The sequence below is a fragment of the Nesoenas mayeri genome, assembly GCF_963082525.1.
Source record: "Nesoenas mayeri genome assembly, chromosome: 7".
NCBI classification, from domain to species: domain Eukaryota; kingdom Metazoa; phylum Chordata; class Aves; order Columbiformes; family Columbidae; genus Nesoenas; species Nesoenas mayeri.
In genome coordinates this window covers 22,220,455-22,245,236 of record NC_137551.1, presented here as the reverse complement: position 1 = coordinate 22,245,236, position 24,782 = coordinate 22,220,455, and the positions used below count along the sequence as shown (strand labels likewise).

The window sequence follows — 24,782 nt, the reverse complement described above, 5'->3', positions numbered from 1 at the left end:
TGGCCGGCGAAGGGGCCCGGCGGGGCGGTCCGGCGCGGTCACCCTGCCGTCGGCAGAGCTGGGCAGCGCGCGGCGAAGCGGGCAGAGCCGCGCCCTCCCTCGCACCCGTCCGGAATGAGCGATCGCGGAGCGCTGCGCTGTCCTCCCGGAGCGGGTAAAGGGGACAGCGAGGGGTCGCGGTGTTTCAGGCCGTGCCGGCGGCCGGTGCGCACCGAGGGGGCGGCGGGAGCGGAAAGGCGGCCCGGGGGGTTGCCCCCGACGAGCCCTGGCGCTGCCGCGACGCTGGGAGCTGCCGCAAGCCGGGACCGGGCCGCCCCGGGGGTGGGTTTGCCGGGGAGCAGGCGAGGGTGCGGGGGAGCCCCTTGGTGACTAATGCTTAACCCCGACCGTGTCACCGCCCGCTTCAACGCGGCAGCGAAGGGAGAGCCCCCGGGCGGCGGGTACCGGCCCTGGGCTGCCGGGGGGCGAAGCGGAGGCGGCTCAGGGAGGGGGGGAAGGCGGCACCCCCTCGGCAACCCCGAAGACAGTAGCCCTTTTCCTCCCTCCGGCTTCTTTTCTCTCTCTGAGACCTCTCGAACATCATTTGCCCTCTTTATTGGTTACAGCTCTCCTCATCCTTCCAACTTCGACAGGGGATCACAGCATCGTGGCGGTTTTAGGTACTTTCTTAGGGTCTAATTGCTTTTAAGAAACTGATGAACTTTCTTTGGAATAGCTCACATTGTTATTCTCTATTTGTATGTAATATGAAGATATCCATATTTCTTAGCAGAATTTTCCTAGTGATTGAACAACTTAGAAGCTGCTGTTGTTGTCACTTTAAAATGTCACATTGATCTTTACATTTGCGAATCCTTCCATGTAAAGGTTTGTGTAGGAATTCGGTCCATCACAAATGCTTGTAACATTTGAATGTCTTTACTCTGTGATCAGACAAGCACTGGTTGGAAGATACATCAATAATAACTTGATGGAATTCAGGATTTTTAAATAGTTTTGTATTTTTAATATAGTTGCTCTTAAATAAAAAGAATTTGCACTCATGCATGAAATTTAGAATTTAGTAAGAAATTATTGCTCAGGAGCTATCCCTTACTTTTGTTTTTTTAAAAAATATAAAATTTAGTGCTTGACAGCTTTTGTTACCATTTACAAAATATAATTGGTACTAAAGAGATCGATTTATTTACATAATAGGAAGACTGAGATATTAAGATTTATTTCTTTTAATGTGTGAAACTACACTGAAGCATAACCTGCTCTTTGAAAAGGCAAATTTAGCCGATATTTAAGCATCTTCCACTATTTCAAAGCAGAGCTGCCTTAAAGAACTCTATAGAGATATCATCTCATAGAAGAATATAGCTTTATATCCATATAAATATAATGTAAAATCAAAATATTACTTTATCTTCTATTATCAGAACATGATATAACTGGATGGGAAAGTACAAATAAATTCTGTATAAAGAATTATAGATTGTATGGAAGATTTTGCAGAATAAATTACTTGTCTCAATCCTAGTACGTTATATGTAGATATTTTCATGTGTGTAATACTGTGAATCAATTAATACCATTTTCCTACAGTGCACTCATATGTTACTTGCAAATGCTATGAATAAACACCAGGTCAAAGAACAAAGTAATTTGTTGAGAAGCAAATTATTTTAGGTCAGACATATTTTAATTTACAAAAATAACTTTCCATTTAAAGGTTTCTTTCCTTCATTGTAGTGTAAAATAAGTTGTTCATGTTGTTCCCCACAAATTCACACTACATGGTGTTCTTCAGCTCAGTTACTTGCTGTTATTGGAGTTGGACATTCTGAAGTAGGTTAGCATTAATGTTAATAAGATAAATGAAAGTTAATGTTACTTAGTACTGTTGAAGACATCTCCAGTATTAACCATGGGAACATGACTGCTCTTAATTTAAAAATATTTATCTTCAAATACAGATGGTGAACATGTAAAATCACAAACAATTATATAGCTGTATATATAGCTATATGAATCATTGTGAATGCATGTATGTGTGTATATGTATGTGTACATATATATACGTATGTGCTTACACACCAATATATTAGTTTCCTGTCAGAAATAAACAATTGAACATATATAACACTTTTCTTTTTTTTTTTTCTTTTCTTTTTCTTTTTTTTTTTTTTTTAATCAAGAGTGACTCAAAATAAATAGCACAGCTGTTAAGGAAGAATGTACCTCATATAGCGTAATTTCTTTTAACTTGTGAAAAGTAGACATGAATGTGACCTGTAGGGAGAGAGAGGAAAAATGATTTGTGACTGTTTTGACAAGTTACACATTTTGGTTCAGTCTGTTTGTGTTTATTTCAGTCTGGTTGTGCTTGGATTGTGTTGGTTGGTTGTTTCTCCATTTTCTGTGGTTACACACAGGCAATGGTGGTTTTGTCTGCATGGATGCCTGAGTGAAGGAATAAATGAGCAAATCTGTGTGAGAACAAAAGTGGTAGCACATGGTCATGGCTCTTATTTACATGATTTAAACAAGGATTTAACTGAAAGTGGATCATCTGTGTGACAAGTAACTTTTTTACACTATGTTGACAGATGAGTAGTTGTCTTCTCTGTTCCCCTCCCATAGAATTACTTTGTTGCTTTAAAATGCATGTTTGTTGTAAGCTTTTTTGTGTGTGAGCGAAGTAGAGGCTTTTTTACATCTGCTTTCTATCCCTTCTTGATTGTCCCTTGTGACATTGCTGGGCATTATGTCTATTGCTGAATGGTGAACAACGCCAGAGCAGCAGGAGCAGAAACCAGACCAAGTCTCTGAGGTGAACACCTGCACAATGCAGATCTGGAAATTGAAATACTATGTGCTCTGAAGTGAAATATATCCACATAGTGTACTGTATGTACTATGAAGCTGAAATTATCTTAATTCATAAGATTTACAGTCTGATAATCCCCAAGCCTGGCTGAAGAATTAAAACATGCTCACTTCATCCTACAGGAACCCTCTTTTGTAGGTCTTAGGCTTTGAAACCACGAGAACAAAGTAGTGCATAAAAGTAATGCTTCCATTAGACAGAACAACAGTAGTCCAGTGAAGAGCCAGTCCTTCAATACAGTGTCCTCCATACAAAACTGAAGTTTTTGAAAGCCAGCAGACCACAGAGCTGCAGTCAACTCCTTTTTATCCACAGGTGGATTGTCTGACTTATGAATGACTTGTATAAGCCAGTACCATCCAGCAGCATCCATTAGATTGAGATGCAGTGCCAAACAGAAGCACTAATTCCGCCTTTGGGGCAAACCAACTGGAAAGGAGTATTGGCATTCTATGAATCATAGAGCCAAACTCCCAGACCCAGTCTGTCTGAACAACTGGGATAGCAGAAAATAAACATATTTCATCCTTTGAAGTTAGGACAGCACGGTATTATTGTTGCTCATTGTCCACCTTGAAACATCAGGAGCCCTCCTAGTGTTTGCACTGCACTTCTTGTATTCAAGCACTGGGAGGTGTGGGACAGAGACCTGTGTGACTGTCACTCACCTTCTGCCACACTGAAAACCTCCAGTTTACTACAAGGTCTGCTAAATCAAAGAGGTTTCATGAGGAGCTGTGCAGATACTCTTGCATCATACCTCTCAGCAAATCAGTATTATCCAGGCTTCCATGCAATGTGGTGTAGTCCATTCCTCTCCTGCAAACCCCATTTCCTGCCATGGAAGATGGTGGCAGTAGAAATGGGTGTTCAATGTGGAATTTTCCTAAGAACACAGGGACATGTGGTGCTGAGCTGCCATTTGAATGTCAGTGGGGCTAGGGTAAATTACTCTACTGGTACTTCAAATCTCTGTTATTTTCTCATCATGCTAGATCTGATGCTCAATCCCAGGCATTTTGTTTCTGGGCTTCAGGTAAGCAGTGGGACTTGCATTCTTCTGGTGGTCTTGGAGGAATGACTCAATCTGTGTATACTCTGCATGTTTGTGGGGCGGCTACCATGTATCAGGAGAGACCCTACTTCAACTTCCACTATTCTAAGAGAAAATACAAAGGAACTTGAAAGATTTTCTTTTAATCTGCATTTCCAAATGGCTCCTGTATTTTACAAGACTTGCTTAAGGCAGATGTGGAGCTTGAGGTATTTACTCATTTCCAAGCAGGGATTTTAGCTCTGTGTTCTTCATTATTCCCACTGAAGTCTGAGATATCGTTCATAATAAGAAGATTTGGCAGCTTCGTGATTCACTAGGCTGGATATCCAGCCAAGATATAACGATGGTTCATCAAGAGCTGTCAGCTTACATTGCATGTACTGAGATTTCAGGTGGTGGAAAGTAGTCTGAAGACCATAAAGCCTTAAAATAGTGAGAAGTGGAGAACTGGTCCCGGAAGGTATCATGAGGATACAACAGAATTCTGACCACCACCTTGGAGGTCTCTAATTCACAACAAAACCTCCAGACTGAACTCACACTCCAGAAGGGGCCACTTTTTGGAAGCTCAGATAGATACTAAGCTCTTCACTCTGAGCTGCCTCATTGTCTTTTCAGGGATGCCAGGCAGTGAGCTTCCCTGTTTCTACTCACTATTTTTAGGGGCTTGTCAGGTCAGAGTTGTGCAGCTTCTGTACAGGAAAGTACAATTAAAGAAACCTGTGGGTGCCTTGAATGCCAAGGGAAAACCATTTTCATGAATCAGGATAGTTCAGTCCCAATTCTATTCCACTCTCTTTAGATTCAGTTCATCTCTGCAGTCAGCAAATTCCTCCTTGGTGCATAATTGTATCTATTTCTGCTTCTTCCCAGCTGCCTAGTTCAGGCAAGCTACAGGGACTGAATCATCCCAGGAGTACAGGGGATATGTTCAGAGCAGCAGCACATCAACGGCTATGAGGAACTGAGAAGAGAGTGCATCAGTTGTAGCCATGGACAGCAAATAAATTTCAGTCTCTACAGGTTTTATCATTATCTCAGTTACTTTATCAGTGCTAACCAGGCCGTTCTTAACACATAGATGGGAAGTGGCTCACTGGCAGGTAAAGGACCTCTTTGTATCAGCTGCCCCTTTGCTTCTATACAGAATCATTGCTGGAATCCAAATTTGCCATCAGTGAAAATGGCAGGATGAAACAGCATACTCCGAGCTCAGAAATTCAAGAAATATTGTTTATGGGCTGTTTTGCAAAGATGGACAGACTCAGAAATAAGTGATGTGTAACTAGTTTTCTTTCTTAAAGTCAACAGCAATGATTTCCTTTCTAAGGTAATCCAAGGCTTTGGTATTCTCTACTGGGGATCTAATGGCTGTATGAGGGATTTTCACCAGTAAAGGTGTGAAGGAAGCACTTCATGCCCAAAAGCAAATGTCTCCCAGACCTCTGCCCAAGCTGAAGCAGAGAAGCTCTGTCTGGCAGCGGCAGTGAGCTAAAAGAAACAACTCATTTAGACTTCTCATGCTTTAAAAGGAGCTTTTCAGCTTGTAATTTAATAGATTTAAGAAATGGGTTGCAGTTTCTTTCAGGATTTTTTTTTTTTTGGTGGGAATCTGGAGTTACTTATTTTATCTTTTAAAACAATAATTATCCTTTCCTTTATTTGATTTCCTGCCAGTTTCCTTCAGTTTTAGTTTTGATTGTTCTCCTTTGCAGTTCACAACTCGAATTATTAAAAAGAAAAAAAAAAAAGAAGAACAAAACATTGCATAGAAGGAAAGCAAATGTATAAAACCCAGTAAATGAATTTTCTCACTTTTCCATCTCTGATTCCTTTGGAATTCCCTTCATGTGTTAAGAATCCTCAGTTCCTTATAACAACAGATAATAATAAATGCTGCAGACAGAAGCACTCTGTCTGCATCAGCTCAATTCCTTTAATATCTGTAGTTTATTATGTGTGACACTGCATGTCTGGTCATGGATTCCTCAGACCAACAGACCTCCTGTTGCAATCAAAGGCAGTTTTGGCAGTGGACACAGGAGCACATTGGCAAAAAGTCACAGGTTATGCACTTGAGGAAAAATGCTGTCACACTTTTCAGTAGAGAGTAGTAAGATAAAAGGTGAAGGAAATGATGGTTCCAATATGTAATATTTTTTTTTCCTTTCAGTTTAGTTGACATGGCAAATGTAGAGCTATACTGTTTACATTAATCCTCACTCTGGAGTTGATGTAAAAATTGTTGGGGAGACTGGGATGATGCTTTTCAGGATCCAATATTTTCATTAGTTTTTATGAATAACTTCTGTACTTTTTTTTTCCCTAAATAAGGTAATTTCTTCACAAGTGATATCAATATATGCAAGTTAATCCACAGTTAAAATGGAATGTAAAGATGAAATAGAAGAAGCTATTGAAATCTTAAAAAAATCAAATTAATTTAAGAGAAACAATTTTTATTATCTTCTTCCATTTATGACATTGAAGAGCTCATCTAGCTAATTAAGTTTCGACTGAAAAGGTTTTCCTCTTGCAAAGGTGGTTCATTTGTTTCCTTCTCACTTGCAAAGTAGATCATAATATTAAACAAGGCTGCCAGTGCTTTTATGACGACCAAGAAATTCCAAGCAATGCCACCGTTCAACATTGTCACTGTGGCAAGGAGAATCAGGCCAAGTCCTACGAAAATAGGAGGTAGGGCAGACCTTGCTCAAATTGGTCTTTCTACATTTGGATATTTCCACACATTTATTAAAAGCTTGCAGTGACATCTGAAGGCCATATAGTGGAAAATCAGGGATCTGAAAATTAGTTCAGAACTGTTCCTGTGCCCTTCTCTTACTTCGCCTTTCTAGAAACATATTTTTCTCATGAGGTGAGGGAACTACATAAAAGTTTTTCAGGAATGCAGAAGCTGTAATCCTAGTTAGTGAATGGGATGATATGCAAGTGCTAGGAAATGAGGAGAGAGAAGGAGAAGGGTTCCAGCTTGGAAGAGTGTTCAGGAAACCAAAAGATGACTAGCAATTTGTGTGCTGCTTCTGGAAAAAAGTAGACAGGGAGCAGTTGCTGTAAGCACCATCTATTTTGTGTGCTTTTTGATGGAACATCCACAATTGCATAATCGATAGGGAGTTGCCTGCCCATAGGTACTTGTTGTTTGACAGATCTGTCACACTTCTCAGAAATCAAGATGCAAAATCCATCACTCAGGGACATGGTATATGTGTATCAGATACTCTCTGGGGGATGAAAAATCCATTAAATAGCAAGTCCCTAAACTCATCCATATGAAGAATTCACATCTGTGACAGATAAAATATGGAGAGTACTCATCGTCTAACAGGTGATCTGACTCTAATGTGCTACTTAAAGCACTATAAATATTCATCTTATTTCACCCTTTCAGAGATGTGTGTGGGTGAACCCAGAGGGATAGGAACTGCTTATGCAGAACATGGGTGAGAACAGCAGGATTATGTTGCATGAGGGGGATCATGTCTCTGGGAGGCAATGGCACTCCCAGCACTGGCAGTTTGAGGCAAGCATATAATTGCCTGCATGGTACAGAGCTGAAGATATGACCTTCACAAAGAGGCTTATGACAGAGTTCTGTAAACTTTGCTATAGTAGAAGAATGCATTACTCAGATGTTTGACAGCTAGCAAATCTATAAGAAATGGGAGCATGCCAGAATTATTGCTCCTTAAATGAGCTAGCCAAAATGTGGAAATCAATAACATAAGACAGGAGTAATTGATGAGGTGAAGTCTTGGAGAATCCTGTTATAATTTTCTCTGTCCTTCACTCACTATGAAGAATGTGAGCAATTCACGTAGTTCAGTCCATTGAAGAAAATGCCAGAAATTCTAGTATACTTTCTCCATTTCTCATTATGATTACATTTGTACATTCTTAGTAAGTGTGACTTTTCCTAGACCCTGAAGACTGTTGGCAAATATGTGAGATCTGCATTGAAAACAGATTTAGAATTAAACAAGAGGACAAGTAGTGGGTTCATGGGCTGGTGTAGAATTCTCATTCAGGATTAGGACTGAGGATCCTGAAAATGAAGGAAAGTTTTGCAAAAAACCAACAATTCTTGGTTGTGGATGGAGATTTGTCTTTATATTATAGCCGAATGGAAAACATGTAGAGGTTAGTCTAGATCTCAATCAAACTTCCATCCAAATTGAGAGGTATTTCAGATTTATATTCTGGACTATTTATACATGTTCTTATTTTGTTTTAGCTTATTTCTGCCCCCTGTTTTAAGCTCTCCAGGTGGTGCTGCTATACTTCAGCAATGCTAATCTCTCTGCTGGCACTTTCAAGCTATGAGGTTGCACTGACTGTTATGCAGCAAGCCTTCTGCCCTGCACGGTGCCACAGTGTAGTCAAATGTCTGCTGAGCCCCTCAGAGAATCCAGCAGATGGCTTTCCGGCAGCAGTCAGACCTGACCTTGTATGCAGCCATTCCTTGGCTGTCTCTGGGTTTAGAATGAGTGGTGGCAGGACTGAAAAGAGCAGAGCTGATTAGGGTCCATACTTTGTTGAGATTTGCTCCCATAAAGTGTCAAAGAATATTTTACTGGACTTTATTGAGAAAGAGCATTGGGCAGTTTTAGGCTTGTGAAACTGCTAAACTCTCCTGAGCTTTGCTGAGAAGGCACATTCACTTTCATTTCCCAGATACTACCATCCTCAAACTAATGGGACAAAGGTAAAATCTATGTTAGCAAACTTTCTTAAAAAGTGCCGTGCAGCCTGATATGTTTCTTTAACAGCAATAATAATTAAAAAGCAGTTTTAAAAAGCCTGCTATGTAGAAATACATTGCCTAGGTTGTCTGCATGTGTATGGGGTTATCTTCTTTTATGCTGCAGCTGCTGAGTTGCACAATCCAGCCATAATATTGTAGCGATACCTGTAAAGCTTCTGTAGATATTTAGCTCCCTGTCACCTCTTACTTCTGTTGTTCGTGGTTGTTTTATCTCCCTGCAGCTTCTTAGTTGTGTTTCCTTTGCTGCCAGAAAGTAAATCAATTCAATTTCTCTCTCTCCTCTCAAGTCATGTTTCAAGACTCAGTCTTTACTTTTGAGGAGGGCAGTATTTCAGTTCTTCAAGGTAAGGGCTGTGGCTACCAGAGAACACCCTACTACCCCCACCTGTGCAGGAGGCAAGACTTGTTCCAGTGCTGTCCTGTGGATGAATCTGCACTTTGCAGTGGAAGCCTCTGAGCAAGTGCTGATCCATGTTGGAAAGCCAGCAGGGTGCAGCACACCCCTTTGCAGAGGTAGCAGCTCATTTTTGAAAGCAGTACAGTCATGCTTGCTTGCTGTTACCCCTCAGCTGATGAACTTGCCTCTGTAACACAAGTGGAAGGCTCACCTGTGCAGAGGGTAAAGCTTTCTAATGCTGTTTGGAGAACATAAAAAACAGATTAATCCTTTTCCTTTTAAAGATGTTGCAGAATATCACCACTCTTCACTCCGAGTACCAGTACAGCCTACCCTCTCTGTTTCAAAAAGAGAATGCTGTGCATTTAAACTACACTGCCTCCGTGACATAATCATGATCCAATCCTAAAAAACTCAGTACCTTTGGAGGCACCTAGTCTCCTGTTTGAGCAGAGGGATGCAGGGAGAACGACCCATTCATGAGATAAGTGTTTCATGCCTGACAGGATGCTAAGAAGCTGTGGTGATGCAACAGGCCAGCAACAACCAAGGACTCTGGAGATGTCCTGCTGTCACTTTGTCATGGGACACTGTGTGATACCTAGATGTTACACTAGATGGTGCATTCTACAGATTATTTGAAGAAAGTGATCTGCCCATGCCAAAAGCTTCTGGGGCAAGGCTGACTGTAACAAGCCGATGTGCCATGTACACGCAGCACATCCTTTACATAACTTTTCACAAAGTTGACCTTTCTGTGCAAAAGTTGAACGCAACCACAGCAGACAAAGCAGTACTTTGAGACTTTGGCATTCATGCCTGTAAGTTTGAGGGATTTCTTTTGCCCACCACAGATTTTTGACTAATTTACAAGTCACTTAGAAATAAACAAACTGTAATGGCATATTGAGTTTGAGGGATGCTTGCATTTGGACAGAGGCAAAATCTGTTGGAAAGTATCTGATACTCCTTATTAACCTGCATTTCCTATATTCCAACAATCTAGGCAAATTAAACGGTACTGAAGATGCGCACATACTGATTTATTTACTGAAGAATAAATATTGATTTATTTGGCCCATATTTGCCAGATACCTTTGCTGTAGGGCAATGCTTCTAATGAGGAGTGATGGCTTTCCTTCCCCTCTCCAGAAGGGAGGATTAGCCTGCAGGCAGGCCTGTGGGGCAGTGCATACAGGCAGAGACTCCTATGTCCAGGGGATCAATTATTTCCTGCCCTTCCCCTGGGTGTGTGGAAGCCCTTCCTTATTCAGGATTTGGGGCAGGGGGTTAGGTAACACAGCAAGCAGCACACATATTGCTGGGAACAATTGGGAGTTTCACTAAGGAAGTCAGAAGTGCTGCCTGGGTTGGAGGTGTGAGCTGTGGCTGTGCTCTGGGAGCTGATGGTTGCAAATCCATCTTGCAGGTAATAAAACCAGAGTGGGGCAACAATACTAAAGCATGTCCTGACTCCCTGTCAGTCTTTCTCCAGGACGCATATTATGGCAGAGATCACTAGGTGGTGCTGTTACACATAATTCTTAGGCTTTTTCCTGGTATCCACACATTTTCAGCCTGGAGAAATGATACTTGTTAGGGTTGGGTTTACAATAGCTATTTGAAAGATGCTGAAATAGAGAGAAGAAGCAGGCAGTAGTAGCTAGCTGGAAGGGTGTGTAGCTTCTTCAGACCTTCCTATCTGCGCTTGGTTTGAGATTTCTGGAGGAAGAGACTGACTGCACACGGGTAGCATCCACTCTCTTCCTAGAAGTGTGTGTGCTCAAATCCAGCATCCTTCCCCATTGAAAACTCAGCTTTGAGGGCCCTGGATTCCTGTGTTCTCCAGAGTGACACCAGAGTGCCAAGGCACAGAACTCTCCTAGTTTATATAGTTAAATTCAGATGAATTTCACAGGAAAGGAAATCTTAGTAAGAGGAGTTGCCTTCTATGGTCATAAGTGGATAAGTAAAATAATGTCAGAAGATATTAGGAATTTCCTGAATCTGAATTTTTGAGAAAAGGAACTGGGTCAAGTTCTAATTTGTTTCTAAACCTTTTCCTATTTAGAGAGACTTTTAAGCACTTTAGATATCAAATTTATTTTCTGACCGTTTGGAACTTTTAGTTTTAGTATAATTTAAAATAAATGGGCCTTGACTGTTTCTATTTATTAAAGATCAGTGTAGTTTAAATGGAAACATATATGCACATGAATATATTGTATGTATTTAGATAGATCCTACATATTGTACAAATGTACACGTAGTTCACATCATATTGTTATCTCACCAATAGTAAATTTAGGAGATCATTGGGAAGCCAGGCAATGAAACTCATCATTAACATAAAGCATAGACCCATTATATCCTCCTCTAAGTGACTAATCTCTGGCAAACCATTTGACCATTTTTTTTTTCACCCTTTTACTTCCCACTCTTTCCCTTGGTTGGCTGGTTTAAGCCCTCATCCTTCAGATGTTTACTGCATATGTAGCCATGTATTTTAATATTTTCAGAGTAGGGCCTTAGACCTTGCCTACCAGGAAGAAATTATACTGGATTAACTGTACTGATTTGGAAACTGATTTAGTTAAATCAGTGCAGCTCTCCTGAGCACTTCATATCACTTCAGTTTAAGTCATGAGTCAGTGAGTAACAAATCAATTCTGTTGGCAGAGAGTGAGAAGATTAGACTGGATCTTCAGCCCTTCCATCTCAGTATTTATTAGGCTAAGGCCTCTTCGGGATTTGTTGCTGTTCTCTTTAATTTTCCCTGCCTAATGGACCTGATCCAGCTCTTGATGGCATAAATGAGGGGTTTTGCATGACCTCCAGCTGGGAGCAGGAGATGGCAATATCTTTATTAAAATCCTAGAGAAGCTTAGAATGACAAATAACTCAAACCTGACTCCTCAATGCAAACAGAGTTCTCACATTATGATTCATATTGCAGAAATAACCTCTGCTCTGAAAAATGTAATATTCTACATTCAGGGCAGGAAAATTCATCCTCTAAAGACAGCAAACTCTACTAACATTATGCTAAGAGTATCACCATACAAAGAATCATAATATGATTTGATCTTCCCAGCAAAAGCAGGTAAGCAAGATCTCATCTATATCTTGAGATAGGATGAAAATAATATATTTTTTTTAATCTCCACAGATTTTGTGCATTGATGTTGGATAGATTCGGGACTCAGGTTATTCCTGGTTTTGTACCGACTTAACCAGAAACTAGAATGATGTTGCACTTCCAAATGAAAAAGCACAGCTTTTTCAAAATGCATTTCATTAAGTGCTTGGCTTTTTTTGTTGTTGTTGTTCTCTACTTTTCTTGATGCTTCTATGAACTACTGCTAATAAATAAGGATATTTGAGAATGCGCTGAACAAGTGTATGCTGAGTTCCATTCACTGAACATTTTGCTTACTGTTCCCAAAGCTTCTAATTCCTGGCTGCAGAGAGTAGCAGTGTAGAAGGAGCTGAACTCCTACAGTGTTTGCCTATTCTAGAAAAGAGTAATTAATTTGTTTACAAACCTAAGATTTTGGTTTAGTGAAAAGTTATTCTTCTCTTTTTGAACTGGGTGATAATAAAGCTGTAAACTCCTTAACCAACAATGTCCTGGCATGCTCTTATAATTCACCTGAAGTTCCCGGAAGTCCTTTTATTGTAAGTAGTACTGTCTTCTTCCATTTCCATCTCCATTTCAAATGCAATTTCTTGTTTATTTTACAGGTTTATGATGGAACTTACATCTTTGCCTAAATTTCTTTGGACAAGTGACAACAAACTTCTGCATAACCACTTTCCGGACACATTGGCTACCGTTCATACCACACAAGACATTCCCAAAGAAGTTGTTTTTGGACCATGCATGCTCCAGAACACACTGCTGGACACTGTAGCTTTTATTGCTCTCAAGTGTTCTGATCGGCGGAACATCCACTATGTGTTTAAGGTAGGAGAAAGCAGCATTTAATGTGAATCACATAAAAAATGGGTTACACCATCCATGAGGAGGTAACTTTGCCAAAGAGTAGATTTTTATTTTGTTCAGCACAACTAACAGCTCCTTCAAAGGCGGGAGGTAGCCAGTGCATTTCTGATTTACAAGATGTGGACTGGAGGGACCTCAGTGAAAACTGCTTCCTTTGCAGGAAAAATACAATGTCCCATTTCTGTGCTGATGATTGATGACCTGCTTAAGCACTGATAGAGAACAGGAGGAAAGAGGGACAGATAGTTTAGAAAATTCACACTCAGTTTTTTCCTTAGAAAGGAGGCTTATCAGGAGGTGTGACAGCCCTGTGAGTGCAGAGAGGGAAGACTGTGGCACTGCACTGACTTATGCAGGTGGTACATTCACAGCATTTATTGAGAGATTTGGGCAAATGTTAACCCAGTTTGATCAGTTACCCATAAAAGTGAAACCACAATGGCAGTGTTCATCCAGTACAGGCTATATGAACTGTGGAAGATATTGGTGAGGCAACCAGTTCACACAGTCTTCAGGCAGTCAAAACTTATTGCTATTAGTACATGAACCTCCTAAAGTTACCTTAGATAGGTCAGTCTTTGTTACACCTGCACTTTTGAATCACTGTAGAGAAGCCACAGAGATAAGTCTGTGAAATGAAAGGAACTGTCTTGTAGGGAAAGTCAGAAACCCCAGAATTGTGATAGAGTGTTAACTCTCCAGCTCTGTTTCCCAGATTTTTTGTTCCTTAGCCACTGTTTATCTTAACATTTTCATCTGGGCAATTCTCATGCTGACCTGTTATCTTGGCTTTCTGGTTCTTGGAGTACAACAGTACACTGTTGGTCTAGAAGATAGAGAAGAAGTGTTTTACAATGTGAAGCAAGCAGATTTCCCACATGCTATGGCATGGGTGGATCTGGGAGAGATCCATGTTCTGCTAAGATTTCTGTGCTCTGGAAGAGAGAAATCCCAGGTAATATGTGTAATATGGAAGATGGAGCTGTCAGAAGATACCTGTTTGCCACTTTTGCTTTAAACAAATTAAGACAGAGAAGAGGTTCAGAGTTTTTCTGACTATTTATTTGACACTCTGTCACCAGTTTGCTTGCTTTGACAGTGTTATCAGCAGTCCAGGAGAACTGCAAGCTCTTTGGAGAAAGATCTCTTCTGAAACAAGGCTTTATTTATGGAATATTTCTGTATTTCTCCTGGGAGCTTTGGAATGACTGTAGACTCAAGAAAGAAGCTTGAAGGGTTTCTATATTGGAAGAGCCCTCCAGAGGGATGGTTTTAGTGTTTTGCTACATTTAAACTAAGTAATTGTTATGCAGCCATGAAACTGGATGCCCGAGTTGGCTCAGATCTCTGTCTTTTGGCAGTAAATGCATCACACTCTGTGCAAGTAGTGGTTTCAGCTGCAGTTGGTGGTCCCATATCCTGTTGGCTGCTCATAATTAAAAGTAAACCTTCCAGAAATCAGGAACTATTGTTAGGCTCCTGGCTCTGTGTGTAGATAATTAATTACCAATTCAGTCATGATTCTATGTTGTTATTATGGCACTGAGGCACAAAACATAAAATGGGTTTTGATATGCTGGCTGTGGTGCAAAGAGAATACATACAGGCAGAAATTTGGTAAGGTGAATTCTTTGTAGCTGAGTTCATGTTCACCATAGTTCGGCATCACTCCTGCAAGACTTTGGGGAACATTATTTCTAACAAAGGTTTCCTCATCTTGGGCTTTTATGTTTAGTCCAAAAGGGAGCTCTATGCTTTTTCTCTTGTCCTCTTGAAGACCCTAATTTGAGCTTCTTGTGCCAATTGGTATGCTCAGGCAAAGAAAATACCTCGGCAACCATGGGCACAGGTAGTTCTTTTCAACCAATCATTTACCCCAAGAAAGCAAACCAGCCCCTTACAAAGCCATCCATTCCACTGAGTTCCTCTGCCCCTTACAGCTTCTTGTGGGTTCCAAGGAAGAGATTTATTTTCTCCCTTTTCCTCCAGCCTCTATCAGGGAAGCCAGGTTTCCTCCATAGCCCAGCTTAATTTAGTCTGTTGGGCTTCAAAGCCTTTACCTCATATATATCTGTGCAAAGGATTCATCTGAGGGATTGTCATCTCCAGAAGAAGGTGGACTTGCAGGGTTTCTAGTCTCTCTAAACACATGGAAAAACTAAAGCTGGCATATGCTTCTAGTTGACAGCACCCAGATCTTATGTTCTGTCCTTTATTCCTCCCCACTTTCTTTAAGCTCTCTCAGCTCCTTCCCAGGAGGCTTAGTTCCTGGAGGAGCTGTGTTCCCTTTGACTTTGCTTAGAGCACTGGGTGGATGCTCAGTATTTCTGAAACACAGAAACTAATAAATGACAGCCCTGACATAGCTATTAGTTACAACCACTGTGTGTGGGTGGGTGTGCTTGTGTCACTGTCAGACTTTTGTATTTCTCAGTCTTTGTTAATTACCATGGCATTTAGAGAGATCCAGTTACAGGGCATGCTGATTTATTTTCTCCCTTCTAGTAATTAATTCTTATCCTAATGGTCCCTTAATGTTTCATGCTTGGTATTTAAACTACTAATGTAGTCATACTTTTCATGGTAGGTAATAGAGAGATTTAAAAACAGAGAAAGAAATAGCCAAAATATTGTTTCTGATACCCAACACCAATGAATGTCTGCCCTGCAATTAGTGGAAAACAAAGACCTATACATTGCTTGGGGTGAAATTTAGATCATACTTGTCAGTGGACATTTTTCATTTCCAAACTTCTTCCTTTCTAAAGAATGACTTAGTACTTCAAAAATTAGCTGAGGCTTTTTATGTGTGTAAATGTTGCCCTTGATCACTCTGTGTTTCAGCCTCCAAGCTATGAAAGTCTTCCCCATCTTCCAAATGTTGCAGAGGACATAGATCTGCTGCGGTAAACACCAAGGAAAAACCTATAAAGAAATCAATCATTCCCTATTCCTAGCAAATCCAATAAAGTAAATAAGATAGGAGCAACACACATTGAATGAGGGAGACAAAGGCAAATGTTTATAGTTCTATTATTTCCAGAGCATGGTCAACCTGTGAGGACTCAGAGAAAGCAGTGCAAGTGATTCAGGACAATGTTGTAATACAGACACAGAGAGGAAATTTAATTTGAGCAGCAGACTTAATACTATTTTTTTTTAACTTTGGAGTGCTTGACCTTGCAACCTAACAACATTTTTGAACTTAATCTGTTTGGTATTTCTGAATGCACACATACTGAAAATAAATCAGCCACTCGCTACTCTCAGAAATAATTCATCTGATGGGTTCTTATCTGTTCAGATACACTGAAATGAATGTAATCAATTTATCAAAGTCAGGAATAGGAATATGTCATTTTATTTCTGAAAAAGGAAAGAGAGAATTTAAGTGCTTCGTATTTGTATTTATTAAAATCTATTTTTTATGTAATCTGTCAAAACAGTTACATATGCACATGTTGTCTTCTTGAGGTGTTGAATCAAAAAAACAAGCTTATTCGTACACCTCCTGATCTATATTCTCTTGTATCCATATCCACGTGCAACTGCCCAGAGTGCTTGTTCATTTCTGGGCTGACACCCCACTGCACTGACACTGGGGGTCTGTGCATCTCATACTCCCCCAGGCCACAGCACTCCTGACTCATGTTCCATCTTACCACGGGATTGAGACCTCTGCTTACAGAGGAGCACACCTTCCATATCTCTGTGATCCCCACCTGGCAAAGTCCCATGGGACAACCTGCATCGGACAGAGGACATGCAGAGTGGGCTGGAGACTGGCCAGATACCATGCCTGGCACTGCCCCAAGAGGTAGCATGGAAACAGCAGTGTCTCCTCCTCCTATGCAGCTGCATTCCCAGAACTCTCAGCACTCACACAGGGGAAGCCTTCGCCCTGTGAGGACTTTGAATTTGTTGACGCTGGTGTATGAATTGGGCTCACAGCTTTTGCATACTGGCTCTGTGTGAGGCAGAAAACAGGCTTTGCTCTTGAATTTGGTGCAAATCTATTTTGGGTCCCAAGACCTGGAACTTCCTTTTTTTGTGTCCCGTCTCACAGGTAGATGTTACATCTGCACACAGTCCCTTGGGATTGCCTTGGATGAGACTTGTACAAGCAGCTGCCAATAGCAAGGAGCAGAACTTGGAAGCTTACTTGGAAAACAGTCAGTTATATTACCGCTCTACTAGGAAAATAAAAAAAAATGAGGAGCTGCTTGTCTGGTATGATGAGGAGCTTTCCAGCCTCTTGGGTTTCAATGAGATAAAACCTCAGAGTCCCCAGAATGGTAAGTACTAAATTGTTGGCTGCAGGGGTCACTGAGGACTGAAATGAGTTTGCAGCATCTTTAGTATAGGGTGATCTTTTAATATGGGAAATAAAACCTGCCTAAATCCCTAGGTGGTTTGCTAAAAGAAAAGACCACCTTCTTTGGGATTGAACTGGAGGCTGAGAGCAAGAACAAATTTATGGTTCTCAATAGCGTTTTCATTGCTACTTTCCAGGAGAGGATGGTACACTAGGGATTAATGCTGAAATTGATGAGCTGTGTAATGGATGTCTATGCACCTGACTACCTTGGAATCCTAAAAGCCTAAGATATCATTTGGAAATATGCTTACTTTAACTCATTGAGGAATCAGGTACAGGCTAGTGTTCAGCTTTAAACCTGTAAATGAGCAGGACTGTAAAAAATCATAACAACCCAAACTACTGCATACAGCATAGTCTTCCTATTTAGCATGGAACACAGTAGAAGCAAGGAAAAGGGCATGATGTTCATTGTGAGATATGGCTAGAAATGTATTTATCTAAAAGAAATTGAGTTGGCAATTGTTGAAAAAGTTAAAATGTAGATTACGGAGAGACCTAGCAAACCTCTGTCAGGTCCATGACAAGGTTGACTTCAGCTGTCGTTTACTCCAAACTTTATTACTTGGGTAGATAGAGTTTGACATTGAGCCTATATTAAAGCCAGTGACTTAGGAAGCATTGCCTCAAATCTGGGTTCAGACTTCAAATTCTCATAAAGTCCATATGGTTTTATCTAGACAATTGTGTACTGGCCTTTTTATGTAATACAAATTTAGCTTGGGAGTCTAAATGAAAGCCTCTTGCAAGTGGCACATGAAGGCAAATATGGATGAACCATTTTCTGTAGCAGAAAGGGGCCTGATTCTGCACTGGCATTAGCTTTACCATGACACAGTCTTGTATGACACAATAAATGTTTCTGTCTGGGCTTTTTTTTGGGGGGGGAGAGGGCGGGGGGTAGACAGGGGGGGGTCGTGTTTTGGGATTTTTTGTGTGTCAATGACAGAGTCAGAGTCTGCTCAGGATCACGACTTTGCAAAACTCATTGTCTGTTGTCTGTTTCTGCAGAGCTGAGATGTCAAGAATGTGACCGAGTCTTTAAATGTGAGCATTCCTATCTCTCCCATGTTCGCTTCCTATGTGTCCCTGAGAAGAGTGCCCTGCTATGGAAAAACTTCCAGGACCCTAAGACTGAAAAGAGCATCTTAGCTGAGCAGACCACAAATTTCCACAGCCTGGCAAGAGACCTAGAGGTCAAAATGGCAGCTTGTAAAGATGATGCCCATGGTCTCACAGGAGAAAAGAGAACAAAATCGGAAGAGGCTGAGAATAACAGGAGCAGGAAAACAGTGTTGTTGGAGAAAACCAATAATCTGAGTGAGGAACATAACTGTGGGGGCAAGGAAGAGGTTGGGGGAGAGCATGCATTGGCTGGTTCTTTCTGGAAGCTTAATTCAGGGAGGCAGTCAGCTAGGAAGGATCCTTTAGAGCAGAAGCAGAGCGCTTTCACTGAGGTCAGGAGGATGAAGGAGAAGCTGAGAAATGAGAGACTGAGGGAGCGAGAACAGGAGGATGGCACAGTCCCACTTGGGAAAGAACAAGTATCCAAGGAAGTGTTGCTGAACTCCTCCAGTAGTGCATTCTCCTTTGTGTGGCCCACCAGAACTGGAGGAGAACAGAAGAGTGCTTTCAGCAAGCCCAGTAAATGTCTTGCAGAAAGAGCTGCAATAAATTCTTCTCATCCCATGAGTGAGTCAGCAAAGAGCCTGGGGGAGCTGTCTGGCTTGATTGCCACCACAGACATCATGTGCTGCAGCACTCTTCTCAATTCCAAGTTCTTTGTCAGTGATTTGTGTAATGCTCAGATGCTACAGGCAAGCATCACTCGGAGCAGTGCTTTCCCATATACCTCAGAGCCATGGCCCAAACAAGCAGGAGGACAGTTACAAAACTCTACAACCACTTCTTCGTCCTCCTCCTCCTCTTCCTTGACTCTTCTTCCTCCCACCTTCACGTCCTTTGGAGTGGCTGCCCAGAACTGGTGTGCCAAATGCAACCTGTCCTTTCGCATGACATCTGATTTAGTCTTCCACATGCGATCACATCACAAAAAAGAATACTCCTCAACTGAGTCCCAGTGCAAGAGAAGACGAGAGGAGAAGCTAACATGTCCCATTTGTCATGAGTACTTCCGAGAACGTCATCATTTATCTCGGCACATGACTTCTCATAATTAGAGCTGTGCAGATAGATGTCACCAAGGGACTGGGAGGCTGGGTAAAGAAGGGGAACATGATTCACTTGTACCCATTTCTTTTTGAGTTTACATTAATTTCTTACAGGAAATCACTGTTTACAATAATTTATAATAGATGCTTTGCAAAAAATATAAAATATTTACAAGAGCCTAAGTGAGTTTTAAGTTTTGAACACTCAATCTAGCCCTTCTCAATCTATTTTTGAAGAAATAAAATAGTGAAATGAATGCACATGCAGTATTAATTTGCAAAGAATTGGGAAGGAAATTATTGGTTTGCAAACAGTTTTCTTTGCTTGTATTTGATTTGCTGCTGTCTGTGCAGTACAATGTAAATACAGAAATAACAACCATCTCATTAAAATGGGAATCTTTAAGCATTAAAAAAGTGAGAGTTTATACGCTTAAAGAAAAGAAAATACTGTTTCTAGCAGCTTTGGTGGACTCTTACTCCTTTATGCTAGATGAATCAGCTCTCTTATCAGATTTGTGAGTCTGACTAAAAAACTTATATCTCATGTCTCCTTGGCTTTGAAAAATACTTAAGTTAAGACTATCTGAAATTTGTGATCATCAACAGAAGACCAAAAAGGACATGACTTGTAAATCAGCGTATCTAAGTTGTGTTCTAGGTTCTGCCACTTTTGAAATATCTTTTACAAAGTCAAGTCAACCTGGATCTGTACCAAAATTTGACCTGTTGTTGATGTTATTGTGTAGACAGGGAGCACAAATTCTGCCTTCATGTGTGCTTGCAAGATCTGTATGACTTTGGCAGGCATATAGATCTGATGGGGCACAGTTTGGCCTGTGGCTTTCAGGTTTTAGATATACTAAAGGAAGCAACTAGGATATTTGAGTTACTATTAGCTACGGATAGGGTCTGTACACTTTAATTGTGAAAGATAGGCTCTGTTCTGCTAACAGGTATAAGAGGAATGTATTTCACAAAATGACACAGGCTTACATTTAATGTATTGCTTTAAACCAGATCATTTATCCTCTGGTATCTACATGGGCCAGTTCCAGCTTTTTTTAAAGGTGCCAAATTATCTCTGTAGCCTGTCCATATGAGACATTTTTCTCTTGCCTCCTTTTGTCTGAGCTCTGCTTAGTCTCAGAGGCAGATGAATTATATTGCTCTGGGCAGGGGGAGCAACAATCCTGTCTATTGTTACTGCAGCTCATCCAACTAGCCTTTCATTACTTCTTTAATCCACTTAGGGACTTGCTCTTGATAGCTTATGACAAGCATAGTATTCTTCAGGTTGTTTGCTGATTTTGTGGCCCTATCTCTAAGCCTCATCTTATATTCTTTCCTTTCAGATTGACAATAATCATAAACCATTCATTTCCCACCTAAGAGTATCCCATGGATTTGTAAAAGACATCGCAATATGCTCCTTATTATCTTCCGACATTCTGATGATATAATCCAGTCTACTGCACAGTGGACAGCAGTTTTCTTTGATTTCCCATGCTGATAATATAAGTGTAAGCACGTAAACACATCTGAGTGATAAAAGACAGCCTGAGAGTCTTGGGCTATCAGTTGGGATCAACATACTACACTCATTGTGATCTTTTGAGAGATTTCTGTAAGTTAGGAGACTGTATTATTCCAAAATGTTGCTGTTGAACATTAATACATGGCTTTTTCCTGTCAACATAAACATTTGACTTACTGCAGGCCAGCCACTGGCTGTGCACCCCAGCTTGATTTTCCCAACATAAAGTGATTAAACTCTTACATTATGCCTTTGAGTTCAGAAGACATGAATTGAGACTGGAGGTCTGGTTGAGTTGGAGCACAGCTTTCCAAGGTCAGTGGTGGAAGCTCCTTCACTAGAGTAATTAAAAACCAAAACGAGCAAAAGCTTTGGAACATGTAGCACAGGGAACAACCTTGCATTGAGTAGGGGGTGGTGTGGTTTCCTTCTAATCTTTCCATCTCTATTTTGTGTCCAATAACATTTACTGTGTAAGAAATATATTTATAGCAAAGTTTAATGGGCCAAATTTCACTCCATTTGGCTTTATCTGGGTGCCAGCCAGTTTACTGTGAAGTTGGTGTCCATAAAGTGTAGTGAAGGACTCCATGGTGTAACTGCATGCATATGTGGCTAGGGTTATAGTTCCCGTTAGTAGTTTTGGCCAGATTGTGATCTCACTTATTCCAGTGCAAATCCAGAATCATTCCATGTTGCTACTCCTCATTTACGTCAATTACTTTATGATCTGCCTGGCCCAGTATAAATAAGACTAAGAGTTTTTGGTACCATTGCTGTAACACGTTCTCTCCTGTACTTTCTGAAAGAGGCCACATTTTCTTAACAGTTTTATGGTTAGAAACCTAGCTTCAGATTTCTTCTGGAAAAAGACAAGACCAGCTGTGTAGTGCTCCCCAGTAGTATATTGGCGCATCGCTTCAACATTACCCTGTTCCAAGGGCCTGTTTTTCCAGTGTGCTACACCTGGCATATAATTTAGATTAGAATGAAGCATTACCAAATCTAACCGGTTATATGTTTTCTCTGATTTTGTGTTAGTGTGAGTAATCTTGAGAAACTGTTGAAAATCAGCCACTGATAAACAGCTGGTGAAGCTCAAAACCTCTTCCAACAGTGTGTTAGATCTACATCCTTAGAGGTCTCACCAGTAATTAAAATACTTCACTCTGCTTATGGTATGAGGCTTAAACAAGCAGCAAGACTACAGGGAGAGATAGCTTTCCTTTATGTCAGAAAGCTTCTTTCTTTGGGGGAAAAAATGGTAAGAACTCTTACCCAGTTTCATTATGGGCATATCTCAGCCACAGCAACTTACAGACTGTGATGACAAGCAATGCATAAATGCCTTCTGTGCACAGAAAGGTGAGAGGACCAGTTATGAAGAGTGACAGAGCTGATTCAAAATGCAAAAAAGAAGAGAAGAGGGTTTAAATCAGCTTTATTTCTGCTACTGTCCTCGCCTCCTCTGGCTGCAGGGGCAGCTACACTTTGGTCCTAGCAGGGTAAGATTGGGGATTTTCCTCCTGTAACATGGAATCACACCGCAGGCGAGTGTGTGCAACACTGCCCTTGCTCCTTTGTAGGTGGCCAGTGGTGTAAAAATTGAGTGAACAAATCGCTTGCTATATTTGACTAAAGTGCTTTATGAACTAAGACTTGTTTACACACGCAACTGACCAACACGACATCTTGTTGCCTGCTACACCTGTGCTGACATCCGAGCAAAACAGCATAGATGCCAACAGAATTGAACCTGATTCCCTGTGTGTAAAATGAGCTCTTGTGGAAAGCTCTGCCTGCAGGCAGAGGGAACGTCTTTTATGTGTCTCAAGTTTAGCTGGGTGTCTCACCTAAGCTGGGTCATATAAAACGGGGGGTTTATCCAAAATTTTTGCAGATTTTATTTCTTTAAATGAAAATACTCATATTAAAGCTGAGTTATATTGCACAGACAGAAGGAAGCCTAATGAGACAAAGAAAAACAAACTTTCTATAACTGAGTCATGCTGGAAGGTTTTTTCCCTTATGTCTAGAAGTCTGAACATTTAACTCGGTACAGATGAAAGGAAATCCTGCTGGAGGAAAGGGACTCCATTAGAGCAGGGACTTCATGAAGAAGAGACTTATGGAACTCATGAAGGACTGCATTCAGTCCCAGTGCAATACTGTGATTTTATAACAGGGATTTGTGTCATTTCTACAGCTAAAAATGCTTGGAAGAAATAAAAAAATAAAGGATTTTTTTATTTTTATTTTTTTTTTTTTTTTAAACAGGACACAATTTGAAGTCAGCTGACTGGTTCTTTTCCTGTCTTTGCTAGCATCTGTGTGTGTAATTTTGATCAAACCACTGTTTCTCACGACATCTGTTTCTGGAGTAGTGAAAAGGGACATGACACAATGCTGTTAAGCTCGGCTCTTCAGGCTGTATTTCTGCAGTGGGTTGTGAGTTTACTGATAGGGAATGCCAGATTAGGATATTTGCTCACTCATTGACCCCTGAACTTCTTCCAGTGAAAATGTGTTTCTCTGTCGAACAGCATTCAGATAGGCTTTTGGAAAATATGTATTTACCTGGTTTTTTGAGGGTAGTTTTTTACTAATCAATGCAATCTGTGGGTTACCATTTGTCTACAGAGCATAGTTTGAAAATGACTGGACTAATGCAGCTTTTGTGGGATGATCAGGGAAAGCTACATTAGAGGGAGCATGAATGCATCATTTTGTAGCAAAAAGATGAATAAGCTGGCTGTCATTTCTTGGTCAGAGTTCTGTGAATGCTGAAAGGAGAAAGATCATACTGCTAGGAGGCCTGATACACCAGCTCCTTTCTTCCTGTCTTTAAAAGGAATATGATTAGATTGAACTTTACGAAGTTATTCTGGGTAGGATGGTAAGGAAATGGTCTTATAAACTGTTGAATGTCCATGTCAGCTCTGGAGCCAGAAGGGAGCAGCGCGGCAGTTTCAGCAGTTTCCTTTTGTGTTGTGGAAGGGCACTTCAGAAATTGCTTGTTCCTCCCTAAGAAAGCTTCTAACTTTCTAATTTAAACCACAAACCATAGATTTTCTGTGACTGATTTTCATTCATAGTTTTGTGATGTTCAAACCTGTCAATGCAGTGTAATTTTCTATACAACTACTATCTGTAGTTTTGTGAGGCCTTTTGATCACGCTGTGCTGTGGACATGGTTTGGTTTGAGCTCATGGTTTCAGTAGCCACTAGAAACATAAAAATGCCAGCTGGAGCCAAACCTGGGGGACATACATACAAAGTAGGACATAGAGCTCAGGATCTATGTCTTCCTTGACACTGCAGAAAAAAGTGGAAGATCCATGCAGAATGCAGCTGTGGGATAAAAAAAGAAAGCTCTTGACTGCACAGATGACACAGATCAGCTTCAGTTCTGAAAGTCCAGGTTTAGGTTCCAGGAAAAGCTCTGTTACTATCTTAATTCCAGATGTTCTAGAAATGTTTGTTACCTCTAAATAGTGCAGTCCTCTAAACAGTGAGTCCTGCAGGCTCTGCTTTTACATGGATTTCCTTTTGCTCAGTTCTGAATTTACCTCCTT

The 24,782-nt window shown here is 40.8% G+C and overlaps 1 protein-coding gene across 1 annotated transcript; it reads left to right on the top strand.

The window, feature by feature from the left end:
* Positions 1 to 372: 372 nt before the first annotated feature.
* Positions 373 to 19,679, top strand: ZNF488 (zinc finger protein 488; the record flags this gene model as incomplete). The annotated part of the gene is made up of 4 exons (XM_080348230.1): positions 373 to 659; positions 12,860 to 13,082; positions 17,188 to 17,416; positions 18,511 to 19,679. 4 exons carry the CDS (start codon positions 373 to 375, stop codon positions 19,677 to 19,679), a joined length of 1,908 nt encoding a protein of 635 aa, XP_080204356.1.
* Between the last annotated feature and the right edge of the window lie 5,103 nt (positions 19,680 to 24,782).